Raw genomic sequence first — 14,189 nt, forward strand, 5'->3', positions numbered from 1 at the left:
ATTACACGGCGATCTTTTCCTGTTTCATACGTTATGTTGTCCCCTCTCTATTTGTGGTAATTCCACCCTGGTGGAAACCCAAACGAAACACGTATTAAGAGGCTCTAATTCCTCTGTCTCAATCTCGCAGCCCATGTCACCCCTACTTGCAGCCCGTATAATGATGCGGCGAAATATTTTAAAAAGTTATATAATGTGAAGGCAATAGGCAGAGTGTTACAGGCATAGCCCTAAAGAATGTAGCCTCATGGGCAGTGTAGCCCAGTTGTAAGTAAGCTATTAACTGTAAACTGTGTTTGTGTTTTTCTCCATTGGAGCAACCTTTCAGCGCCTCCCTCTGTCTCTCACTAACAAAGTTGACCCAGACAACAAAGTAAAGCTAGTGTCCTAACTTTTTTGGAAACAGTATGCAAGCAAACATGAAATAATAAACTTCCAGGAAAAATAAGTATGTTTATCTTCAGAAAGAACTGAACTGTAAAAACATACTATATGTCATGCAGAGGCATTTTAAAAGCTTGATTCAAGCCAATGGAAGCCCACTCCCCCCTCTCAAAAAAAGAAAACACGGAAGTAAAAAAGACAAATCATGCAGAAGTACTCTCATACTCACCAGCAGAAAGTTTAGCTGCAGTGAGGTCTATAGCGCCATCTGAAGAGCCACTGAGGTAGTCATAGTCACTTTTAGGAACCATGGAAAACAGTCCTGCCTCTGTCAAGTTGGTTTCAGACACTGATGCTTTTATGCCATTAGTTCCTTTGATACTATACAGTCCAGCATTATCATATTGATAGTGGTCATCTCTGTAGCCAAAACGGTTATCAGGTTGGCTTGTAACTGGAGGCTGTGTTCTGCATGATCCCGTGAATGGTAGCTTGTAAATTACATCACAGCAAACACTATGCCTTCCTGCTGTAAGGTCCATTGGGGTCCCTTCATCCTCTACAACAGTGGTCACCACTCCTGGACTTGTACCAGACAATGCTACCACAGCTCTCATTGGTTTGTAGTTTGTCAGATCCATGGCCTCTGTGGCCTCTAGAGAAAGGACAGGCCCTCCATTGCTGAGAAGTGTGGGGACTGACGTCAATGGCTGTTTTGCTCCAGAGGACACAAGAGCTTCAAAGGAAAGATTAATTGGTATATCTTGAGCTGTGGATGCTACAGCACTCAGCATGGGTTGGGTGCTAACAGGTCTGTATACGATCTGTGCTAAGGGCTCAAATGGTTTGTATGTTGTGAGGGATAGTGGCAATGATGTAACGGGGCCTTGCAAATCAAGCGGTTTCTCTGCTGGAGTGTTGCTATATGAAGCAATAGTAGCTGTGCATGTGACAATTGTGATGCTGTCAGTGACAACAGACAGTGTGGTTGCTGGGGTAATTGCTGGACTAAGATTTACTATCTCCGGCTGTACTGCTGTAATTTGACGGCCACTAGAGTCACTTGAAAAAGACTGTCGACTTGATTCAGGCGGAGTCAGGTCCATGCCTTGCGCAGTCATCTTTATACCAACCTTCATTGTACGTAAATCAATAACATCACCAGGATATATTTTACCATTCTGTTTGGGTACAGGTTGGACTTTAGCAATGTCTGGTTGTATAGTTATTGCTACACTAGGTGGAGGGACCTGTGGAAGTCTTTCATGGACAACAGAAACAGTGGTCCTCTGGACCTCAGTGGTAACTACTTGAGTAACTAGGCTAGGAAGGCTTTCAGGTGGCTGGCCTGAGGTGGAAATTGAAGCTGAATACATATGGCTCATACTAGAGACCACCTTTTCTGCTCCTCTTATCTCCTGGCTTTCAATAGACTCTTGCTGAATTTTAGTGATGGTGACTGGAGAAACATTCTGTGGAATGTCTTGCACTGTGGGCCGTGAGGTCCTCGCGGTGTATTCCTCAGTGGTTATTAGCTCCACAGGGTGATCATATTCTGATGAATAAGTCAATGCATGTGGTTGGCGTTCTGGAATAGATTCTCTTCTGTAGGGGAGCTGAACAGCATAACCATCATTAGAAACATCTTTTTCAGCTGGCAGGTTTACTACCTGTGCTAATTGGTATGGTTGCTGCATGGTTATGGATTCTCTTCTGGTGGCAGCAAAGGCTTCAGCTGTAACCACTTGTCTGGGCATTTCATACTCTGTAGGACAAGTAAATCTTTCAGTTGTGGCATATGTTGGCTGTACTATGGAAGATATGGATGTCCTCCTCTTATGGGTGGTTTCCTCAGTTGTCATAACTGGCATTCCAGGCCCAGCCTGAGGTTGTATCATGGATGATGATATTGAAGAAGCTATGAGATCAGCATCCTTAGTTATAATTTGTGTAGGAGGCTCAAATTGAGGTTGCAATGCCAGTGGTGGCACTGAATGTGTCATAACTGAGGATGTTATTCCTTCACAGACCTTTGGAATATATATATGAGGAGGTATATTTGGATGTGTAACTATGTGTTCAACTTCCATGATAAGAGGTGATGGTGTTTCCTCAGCAGCTGTAGGAGATATCTTCTTATCGTCTATAGTTAATGGCATTAACTCAACAGGGGTAATTTCACTTACCACAGGTTGATGATGCGGTAATGGATGTACCATTGCTATCTCTGGTATTCTAACAGCTGCATCAGTTGTAATAACTTCTGTGAGTACATCAGACTTGGTAGGGAGGAAAACCCCTTCAGCTACAAGAAGTGGTTGCTGAGTAGGCAGATGTTCTGTCACTGCAGGCAGAACTTCTGAAGGTTGAATAGTTTGTAGAACAGGTGAGGGTTCAGAAATGGTCCAGCTATAGTTAAGACCTGTGGCCAATTCTTGATCTTTCGAATGAGTCATTGCTTCAGATACTGTAAGTGGATGCTCAACAGGGATTTGCTGAACACCTGGTATCAGTGATCTTAATGAAATTGCTTCTGCAACAACGACATCAGTAGGTACATCCTCGTCTGTATGTGGCATTTCAATTTGGGCTGCAGCTTGTGCATCAAAAACAGTTGCAGATGGTCTATCTTGGGCTACAGGTTTGTCAAAAGATACTCCAGGCTGCAATGAAGTAGAAAAAACTTCAATCAGAGGCTCTGGCTGGACAGGTATGGTTGGTTTGGGAGCCTGAGGAACCAGTGCTTCACTTAAACGTTCTGATGGAACTGTTATGATCTCTGTAATTGTGGCTTGGACTGGATGAATGAGAATTTTTGGCTCTGGGGACACTGTGATGACCTCAGACAGTGTTTTAGGTTGTGACAGTGGTGGAGTCATTGATTGCTCCTGGTGCACAAATGGTTTCTTAATTGGAAAAGGCACAGTATGTGCTTGGACAGAAGTTTCCTGGGCTAATGGCAATGTTACGATATCAACTACAGGAAGCGATGACAGCATTACAGATGGCATAGTGTCTGTTTTAGCTTGGACTTCAGAAACTACTACCTCAGAAGTTGTCATTTGTTCAGGGACAGCTGAAGCTACAGATATTGGAGGTGGATGCCTTACAGTAGGGACCGAGGCTCTCCTTACTGTAGCCTGTGCTGAGAATACTTCAATGGGTGCTTTCTGCTCTGATGGTGTTGTCCGTATTCCTGACACTTTTGTGGAAGGGATGGACCCTCTTCTTACAGGTGCTTGGACAGTTATGGACTCTGTTGGTGAACCAGGTTCTGATGGAAGCGTTATCACTACATAGGTTTGTAAACATTTCGCATGTCTAGGAGATACAGGTGATTTAGGAGATGTTGCACCCAACTTAGACTCCACAGGTCTTGTCAGACTAAGTGATAGAGCCTTTGGAGGTTCTTTTGTCCTGGGGAGGGTTGCCGCTTTGGGAGCTACAGGAGGTGGCTTGACACTCTCTCCTGGTTTATGACTGAAAACCAGTCCAGCTGGAATTGATACAGGTTTAGGTGGTATGGGTGGAGGAGGCTTGGTAGTCTGACTAGGAATAGAAGCTGCAGAAAGAACTGGTGTGAAATTTGCTTTAGCAGTTGTCACTGGAGTGGGAACTGATTGCTTTGGAACAGTTGGTTTGGGTAAAGTGGATGGAGGTGTTGGACTAGAAACTGTAATGGGTACTTCTACTGTGTCTATAACTTTAGGTGAAATGGGTGGAGCTACAACTTCCTGCACTGTTGCCACCTTAGTAGGAAGTGAAGATATATCTGTACTGCACACATCTGAAGCAGAATGTGGGGCTACTTGGCTACCATATGGAGCAGAAGCAATGAAAGATATTGGCCCTTTGCTAGGTATACCTTGGTTTCTGGCTTGTTCAATCAAAGCTTTGTTCTCTACACTGGGGACAATGATAACTACATGCCCCTGTCTATTTGGTGTTACTAACTGAGGTACAACTCCACCATCTGATTTCATGGCTTCCATTCTTGGTTGGATATCCACAACAACAGATTGCATTGGCTGTCCAACAGCTGTGGTTCCCATAGGTGATGTAGTCCGAGTGGCATGCTCAACAGGTTTTACAAAAGGAACATCTTTATTAGTTTCAGGTAATGATACCGAAGTAGATCGAGGGGGAGGAGGAGGCGGGACCTTCTTTTTGACTATAGTAGTTGAAGCTGTTGCTGCTGAAGGCATCTGGGCGGTTTGAGCCAGAGGTGGGACTACCACTGGACTGACTGATGGGATGGCTGATTGTACAGGGACTGAGTGTACCACTTTAGTTTCAGCTTGAGCTGGGGTAGTAACAAGTGCTGAGACTAGTAATGGGGGATGTGTTGGTATGGGAGCTGTGGTTGAAACCAGGTCAGGCATCTGCACTATGACTGGTTCAGGACATGAAACTAGAGTGACAGAAGTGGAAAGACTGGCAGATGTTGGAGCCGAGACTGCAACAGGTCGGGCTGCTACTAGGGTTGTAGAATGAATGGAGACAACAGAAGGTGCTGGACTTGGTGCTGAGACCTGTGAAATAGCTGGAATGTTGTCAGGAACCTGAGATGGAGATGAAACCAAGTCTGGCATTTGTACCACAACAGGTGATGCAGTTATGGCTTCTACTGTAGAAGTCTGAACTTGAATGGCTGTAGCTGTTTGCACTTTGGATGGATCAGACACAACATCTGGTATTGTAACTATAACTGTAACTGGAGAAGAAGAGACTGAGTTTTCATTAGATTGTACTCCTGCATCTGTGGCAGGCAGTGGTGAGGAGATCTCTGGAGGTGATTGTGTTTTAAATGAAGCAGAAGGTGTTGGTGTAGACAGTGGAGTTGAATCTGATGAAAGAGGTGTTTGAGCCTGGAATGGAGATGAAGATGTAGCATTAGAGGCCAAACTGGAATCTGCACTAGCTGGTGAGGTTGGAGGTGACACTGGTGATACAGGAGAAGGTGTTGTAGTTAGTTCTGGAGCTGATATTGGAGTTGGAATAGGTTTTGGCTCTGGAATTTCACAGACTACACATATAGGATCCATCTCAACAGTTTCAGACAAAGATGGGCTTATGCATGGTTCTTCTTTGGTCTCAGAGTCATCACTGGGGGTAATGTCAGAGGAAATACCAATGCCATAGTCATCTGCAAGACTGTCATCCTCTTCTTCCCCAGATGAACACTGAGTAATCTTGAGGTCTGGTATAGGGAACAATGCTTTCCTTAATGCAGGATCTTGTTGAATCATAGGCCTAACAAAACTTATAGCCCCACTAGGAGTACTAGGGACAACAGTTATGTCAGGACGCTTTGGGGGCTCAGAAGGGCGTGGAGGGGCTGGTCGCTTCTTTTTCTTTGCTGACATGTCACTTAAAGTTTCAGTTTCTGTAAGAGGCATTTCAAGTTTTTCAGTTGGGTATGTCTCTTCTATAGTCACTACACAAGTTTCAGCAAATGAGGGAGGGCAAGTGACCTGTGAAGCGCTTGAGGCAGAAGATTCCATGGCATTTTGTGCCTGCTGAAATTCATGCTCTATCATCATTAACTCTCTCTTCTTTTGCATCATCTCCTCATAAACCTCCTCAGGAGACCTGAGTTTTTTGAGAGAATCAGAGCCAGTATCATTTTTGGGTTCTTCCCGAGATTCACTCATTTTAATTTCAGTTTCCTCAACTAAGGATTCATAAAGATAGTCCTCTATTGCCATCCCCCCATAGAGTGGCTCAATATCAGGTGGACTGTCTCCTGGAATAGCTTTAGTCTTCTGAATAATTTCCTCGTATGCTTCTTCTGCACTCTTTAATGATTTTGTCACACTGTCCTTTTCTATAAATGGATCAGAAAGGGTGTATGGTATGACTGTTGGTGAAGGTTTACGTCCTCTCTGTACAGCTTGAGTGGCTTCTGATTCTGATTCTATACTGGCAGAATACTCCGAGCCAGATGTTCTATGAGTTTCCTTTATAACTGTGACTTCTTTCAGATCCTCTGTGGAGGAAGAATCTTTGTGTGGGGACAGTAGTTGTCCATGGGGTCCCATCTTCTCTTCCTCAGAGGAGTCTTCGATGGTAGGAAGAGGCTGAGTTGGTTGCCTGTGCTTACCTTTGCGATACTGTTTGTCCCCACTGGGTTTCCTGCGACTAGGGCTGCTATCACTATCCTCTTCCAGGGAGGAGGCTGATGTAGGTGAAGATTCTGGAGTAAAACTGGATGCTTGAACACTAGATGAACCCTTTGACACAGATTCTGTGATGCTTTCTATTTCTTCATCTGTGCTTTGTCTTTGTCTCATGACTGGAATTGCTTTCTTGAAAGTAGTTCTGGGTAATGTTTCAGGCACGCTTTGAGCAGTCATGCTGTCAGTTTTTGGGACTGCTTTGTTCCTGGCTGGGCTGTCTTCATTATCTGTGCTACCTTTTCTAGAAAGTGGTTTGACTGTCACCAATGTATTATCAAGGTCAGTATCCTTTATAGCTTGTACATTCTCCAAATTCTTTTCTTTCTCATCTTCTGATACAGACATTTCTTCTTCATCACCCATACCCATTATCTGCTTGCGGATGAACTCTTCGTCTTCCACAGAGGAGTCAGCACTCTCAGTTTTGATGTCCTCACTGCTGGATGAAATATTGCTCACCTTTAGTTTCCTTCTCTGGACTTTAGGTGATGGTGAGGGTGTGAGTTCACTTTCACTGCTTTCATCCATTGCTTGGAAACTCAGACGCCTTCTTTTAGCATTTATCTGCTCCTTTGCTGGTATAGAAGAATCTGCACCATCTTTGCTTGCACCACTCACTATTTCATCATTCAATTCATGTAATATGGGTAAAATCTGAGGTTGCTCTTCATCATGACCCTCTGGTTTGGATTTGGGCTTAGTAGCTGTTACAGGGACATCTGTAGGCACCTCCGCAGTGGAAAGAGAGTCTTTTCGTTTCTTACTGAGCTCTTTGTCTTCATCTTCATCCTAAAATTGTGAAAAGGAAGACATATCAGTGTGCCTGTGATTACATTTCTTTAATAAATGAAGTTGACTCTTAATGCTGTGGAACCCAAGATCTGTCATGAGCTAACTTACTGCAGAAGACACACCAACAAGCTTAACAAGATTCTGTCCCCTTTTGAGTTAATCAGTGTAACCAAATGGAGCTGTAATGTACAAATTTCCATATTACTCCATATACTCATGAAAATGCCATCACTGATGTGAACAACTTTAACGTTCTTATAATTTGAAAGATAAAAGTCAAAGTTTTCAAGATTAGCAAAACAAGAGTTTGGAATCTGATGTGCTTTGAATATAAAAATACATCTAATCTTATACAGGTAAAGTATAGCCAAGACTAAAGAACAGAGAGAAAAGCTCTTGTTGTTTAATTTTTTATCTCTTTTAGATAATCTAGATTTTTTTTCAACAAACAGGATAAACTCTTACTTTTCTTTTTGGAGAGACTGGTTGCGACTCAATGGTTGAGAGGATGTTGGTAATTTTGTCAGCAGAGTCATCAGCAAATTCTTTGCTGTCAGTTACTGTGACTGCATCTCCTTCCATAACCACCTGCTGCTGTTCTTTTGACTCTGGTTGCACCATAATTTGCTGCAAAGATTTTGATGAGTCTGTCAGGATGGTGCGATCATCAGTGTCTACCACCTTAATAATCCTCTCTGCAACAGACAGGTCTTGTTTTGTCTGAGCCTCTGGAATAACTTGAGCTACTGCAACCTCTGGAGTGACAGGGGACGCAGAGACAACTGAAGCGTCAGGAACTGGAACTGAAGAAGGTTCAGCTACTCCTGCTTCAAATTCAACTTTATGAAGATCCGTTTTAGACTCTTCAGTTTTGCGTAATTTTGTCGTGCTGAAATCTGTTTTTGGTACCTCTTCTTTCTTGGTAACATCTGTATCTAGAACGTCAATCGTTGGTGTTACCTCTGTCAAAGGTTGCTTTAAAACCTCTTCTTTGGTGGGTAAAGGTGTCGTCTCAAGCTCAATATGTGTAGACGCTGCTGTAAGCATTGTTTCCATTTTGAGAGATGTTGAGTCTACATTTGCTTTTATGGTTGAAACTGTTGGTGCTGTCTCAACAGGCACGGGGGTGGGTTGTGATTTTGTGGGTCCAGGCCTGGTCTCTGACTTCGTTGAGGTGGTTTTGGGCTCTGCCTTTGTGGTTACTGGTGTGGCCTGGGTCTCTGACTTGGCAGGTGGAGGTGAAGGTTGAAGCATTTTTCCTGAGTCTCCCAGCTGTCCTGACAAAGCCCTCTGAGTTTGGCAGTTTAAACACAGCCATTCCTTCTGTAATCAAACAAAAACAACATAATTAGGAAACACATTAAGATAAAAAGTCACAATACCAAATGAGAGCTATTGTAATCAGGCTAATTATGGTCCTTATCCAAAGAATTTATTTGTTCAAAAAGATAACTGAAGCGTTATGCCAGAGTTGTAAAGTCATGAATGAATTAGCTTCTTTGTCATGCTTCACACCACTGCTTTTTCATTAGCTTCTGGACTAGTACCTGATGATATGTATATGGATGGCCCTGCATAATGATTTAAAATCTTGACTTAGAGCCTACTTAAATAAAGTATTATACCTTAAATTATTAGTAATAATTAAAATGAAACTGTCTGGAATTTATGACTAAATTAGTACTTGGTATTTAGGTGGGATGTCTCCATGTGTGTACCAATGCCACAGAAAAACAGCGCTCTAAAACCAAGCTAGCAGAACAAAGAAATTGTTGAGTAATTGTTTGGCTAGCCCATTGAGACATTACACAAAAAAAGGATATCTATTCTGTAATATATATAACTGTGCCTAACTAATTATTAGCCCATTACCTTCACTGTTTAAGAAAGGGAATTATATCGGCTCAAATAACAACAGACTAAATCTGAGCACTGACAACACTAAACTTTGTTACATGTCAGGTGCTCATTAAAATCCTGCATTAAGATCACAGTAAATTACCCCACTGTGTGCAGAACTCAGTTTTCTTGTGCATGCATTTTTTCTGCTTTCTGTTATGATGATACAGAATCTTGTGTTTTATATGTCATTTCATCCATACACATTCAAAAAAAAGAGTCCACGGTCAAAAGTAACCTGGCCAGGCTGAATTAGACAGAAAGGTTATTTTTCATACAAAGTGGAACTATTAAAGAAAAAGAAGGGCTTATGTAAGTTGAATCAGTATCAATCTCATTTTACAAAAGCCTCGCCTCAGACTTTATTTCTTTTTAAACTGCTTTCAGAAAGACAATTTGCTGAAAATAGTGCCAAATTACTTGAATGAGGCTGCTTTATGTCTTTACTGAAAGGAAAAGCAAAATCAAAGAAAAACACTGAAGAAAAACAACAAGCACAAAACAACAAAAAGCAAAAATACTTGAAGAACTCAGTCGTGTGATGTCTAGACTTTTTCCTGTTAAGTACGTTTGCAAGTAATAAAAGTTCCAAATTATGTGTTTTAGACTAAGACATGATAATTCCTGATGGTTTTCACATAGACAAATATTATAGTCAATACAATACAGTTTTGGATGCTGAGTAATACCATAGCACTCTAAGTGATCTAAATTCAGTAATCAGCTATCAATGCTGAAAAACAGACTTAGATTTTTAAACTTCTTAATAAAATAATATAAACATGCTCAGTACTGTTACAGTAGACCGTACATTACACATGAAACAGCAATAGAATGCTTACCTTGCAAAAAAGCTAATGTCATTTTATAAGGAATGCTATTACTTCAAAATGTACTCCTCTGAAGACATTTCCTATCACATCTAAGCTCCATTAATGGACAGCTAAAGAGGACAAAAGCCATAAGCTGCCAATACATTAAGCACTGTGTCTGTACTAGCAACCTAGCAGACCAAATCACAGCAATGCGCCTGCCTCTGCAGAGTCAGGGAGAGCTGCTCTCATATAGGACAGAGGGGGAGTTTATAACACACACATATCCTGTGAAACACCACAAAGTTTTAATTACTTCATCCATGGTTTAATGTATTAGACCCATACTACTTATACTGTTTAGTGTATATACATTTAGAATATCATAATTATGCTAATACAGTGGTCATATATGCATAACAATGGCCATGTAATTCATAAACTAGTAACACAGTTACTTTGTTTTTTTCTCTTTCATTTTACTTGTGAAACTGAGCTTTTAAAATACCCCTCTTGTTTGTATATTTTGTCCCACTAAATTGTATAATTATTGCTTGTAACTTTCCAGAACTACCACTGAAGACTGATAGCGTACATCTACTGCAAATAGAGCATGCAAGGAAGTGTTTATATTCAGAAAGTGTAGGCAGCAGTAACACTGCAAGATGAATATGATAAACTGCATGAGCGTGTTTTGTTTCTAACTGAGAAATATTAATTGAAAACAAAATTACAGCCAGTGAGAACACATTAACATAATCTTTGATAAATAACGCCATAAAAAATGGGGAAAAAATGCTAGACTTAGAGGAAAATCTGATACTGATGCATTCAGTTTGCCTGACAGTGAGATGTTTTTGTTCAGTGAGTCGTGATTCAGTCAGGAGGATGATAATCCTATTTGTTACCAACAGTAACAAATAATACCTCATCAGCAGAGTGTATGATGCTGATAATTGTGTTAAACACAAAATGATTTGAGTCTCAGTTTCGTGTGATCTGATGCGAGTTCAGCATCAGTGATGTTTACCTTTGAAGTTGATCAAACACTAATTACCAGGAGGTTCATCTAAAACCCATATTTGCTGAGAACAATTCATCAAGAATACAGAATATGTGCTGAAAAACCTTTTAAGTCTAAAGGTTAGGGTTAGTTCAAGTATTCCAATATAATCCCAACATGTCCTTCCATGCTCCATATTCTTCTCTGTCTTGCTTACAAGATGTAATCACAGGTAAGGTGTAAGATGCTCTTCTTGCCTGTGTATGCTAATCAGCAATTTCATGTCACTACCAAGGCCATTCAGAGGATAAATTAATAATCATAAACTTCTGCTCTTCCTGTTTGTTTGATCATCTTGTAGACCCATTACAATATGGTCTGATGGGAGGCAGCTGATTATCTTTATAACTAATGTATACTAAAATGAATACAATTTTTCCTGTGTATAAACACCTGTGCCATTTGTCATTTTCAAGGAGATGAAATCGCAAGTAGTCATAAGCAATCTTAACTTTAGTTCGAAGATGGATATAAAATCAGATACATTTTACAATCATTGATTACAGGAGATGTTTACAGTTGTAATATTTCTGATATTCTATTAGTCAGCATCAATTTATTAGTTACCCTCTATGGATTGTCTTTAGTAAAGATAACTGCAAACTGAAATTAAAACATATTCACAACACAGAGGTTGTGACAAAGCTACTTGCCGACAATCTAATATGGTTCACGCCATCTTCAGGTAATAGTATTACACTGGTCTGAATCGTATTAATTGATCTTTTTCAACCGAAGTGATGAAGGCATGTACTGACAAATTGCAGGAAGAACGTAAACAAAGCAACTCACTTTTGCATTGCGTATTAAATGGTGGACAAGGCAGCTGTGATAAACAAGTACACCCCTCACTGCACCAGTCTAGAACCTGATAAGTCATTTAACCTCCTAATGCAAAATCTGACAGCAAGGCAGAAAAAAAAGAACTTCCGTCAACAAAAAAGACCCTTCACATCCCCCACTAGCGCCAGTCACTGCTTCAGAGTCATGCATCAGAGCCACAGGGCTTGGAAAGTTGCCATCGTTCTTTTGTTTAATTAAATCTATTTTATGAGCAAAGAGCAGGAGCTTATAGCAGAGAGCTGTGGGAGAGACTGCTCCACACGATTAGCCTCTGAGCTGGATTATCAGACCTTGACAATGACAGCAGTAAGGAAAATAGGCTCTTGACACACAGGTATGCTGCATTAAGCTAGATCTGCTGAGCTTATGAAATCATTTCCCTGTTCAAATCACTTAAACAAAAAGACAAATAAATTATATATGTCATTCAAAATGTGAGATGTTAAAATACTTTTACTGTTATTTATGTATGTTAAATAAAAACATTTGCCAGATCTCTTCTGATAACTCTCAATGGATCCTCAGTACTCTTAGGTCGTCGTAGTGTTTGGGATGAAAAGTGACTGGTTCAGCAAAGACACATTAATCAAAGTGCTCCAAAGACCAAAAATGTTTTAGTCTTGCATTTTTAGACGAATGAAACAATTTTTTTATATTGTTTTAATAATGAATATTATTTGTCACTTCTTAGACACCTATCATAACTTATCGTGGTGGTGCTGAAATGTATCTTAACATAGCTAGATTCAAGGACTCACTATTTCTCAGCCTTTCTTCTGTGCTTTCCTGCTGATGTGTCGGATCTAGTAAGGCTCTTATTGATTTTCTGGCAAGCACCTTTAGCAAAGGCTGTAGCTTGCTAATATACTTGGCTTCCAGCAGCCCCCACAGAGCAGGGTTTCTCATAAATCACGCACTCTGATAATACAGAATGTTGACCTACTAATCTGTAATAACCACAGTGACTCACTCTAAAGACAATGAAATATGCCCATGCTTTTTCCATTGTGACAACTGGTGCATCAGCAAAGTTTCATTTGATGGCAGAGTGCAGTGGGGATAAAGACTGTTGTGGGACCAGTGGTAAGAGGGTGTTCCAGCATTAGAAGGAAATGTTACAAATTAAAGCTATAAGCTACAAACACAAATAGATGAATAGAATAATATTTTTTAAAGCAATGAATAAATGCAGGCACAGAATTACTGATACAGAAACATCAGTGTTTCCAAATTCCAAATATATTTTCTACGATTCTTGTTTATAGAAAAGAATTAAAGCATTTGAACTAAAGAAGCTCTTAGAAATGATCATGTATTAACATATAACCCCTAATCACTGTCAGTACAGGAGAGAGAACGCATCTTGAGATGATGTGGAATTTACAAGCATTTCATTCATGTTACTTATTATTCATTTCTATATTTATATTTAGATACTTTAAGCATTAATACAATTTTTAATTATTAACTAACTCTGTAAAATGAAGTAATAACAGGTTATGTAAGTACAATTTTGAGTATTTGCTTTGTAACATAGCACCAAGGAGTTAAACTCTCTCTATGTTTTGTAAACCAAGCCTTTCCTGTTCGGTGTTTTCATAGCTACTTTTACAAATTTAGTGAAAGTCCTTCCCTATAATTTGCAAGTCAGAGCAAAAAAAAAAATGCTTACATCTGCTCTCTGTTTCACTGTGTGTTAGTGAATAACATACCAGCTAACACAATAGTAAACAACATCATCAGTTTACCTGCTCTAACATATCATGGCTGCTCACCGAGAGTTGGTGGATGTTTTTTTTCTAATAGTTGGTCTTCTGATTGTCAATGAAATGCAAAAGAAATGTGAAGGTGCAACTGAGATGCATTTACTTTGCAATGTGACATTCAGTGACTAATTCAATACGCCCACCAGCGATTACTCTCGACACCTGACATAAACCAGAAACAGCCATCACGCCTCCAGAAGTTTAAATTTCCATTTAAGTTCAAATTTAAGTTAAGACCATTTTTTGATGGTTGCCAAGGGTGGCACATGCACTCCAAAGGTGGCCTTCTTTGATAAATGTTGGATCTTGTGACTAATTTCCATTGCTTCAACTTTCATGAATTTAAACTGGGAAATTCTTAAAGAACATTCAACAGCTTCAGCGTTTACAGACTTGTTGTTGTCACCTCTTTAATGCTGGACCGCATCATTAAGCTTATGCATGTGAGATT

The 14,189-nt window shown here is 40.2% G+C and overlaps 1 protein-coding gene across 1 annotated transcript in view; it reads right to left on the bottom strand.

Annotated features, from left to right (window-relative positions):
* Positions 1–14,189, bottom strand: part of pclob (piccolo presynaptic cytomatrix protein b) — a 58,801-nt gene that overhangs the window by 22,468 nt on the left and 22,144 nt on the right. Inside the window, exons 14-15 of the mRNA XM_085359023.1 lie at positions 7,821–8,678; positions 614–7,352 (exon numbers count right to left, since the gene is read on the bottom strand). Coding sequence (XP_085215149.1) covers positions 614–7,352; positions 7,821–8,678 — 7,597 coding nt within the window. The remainder of the gene's footprint in view (positions 1–613; positions 7,353–7,820; positions 8,679–14,189) is intronic.

This window comes from Diplotaxodon limnothrissa, linkage group LG7 (assembly GCF_057381915.1).
Source record: "Diplotaxodon limnothrissa isolate DT_005_m linkage group LG7, D_limnothrissa_male_GT1.1, whole genome shotgun sequence".
Classification (NCBI taxonomy): Eukaryota; Metazoa; Chordata; class Actinopteri; order Cichliformes; family Cichlidae; genus Diplotaxodon; species Diplotaxodon limnothrissa.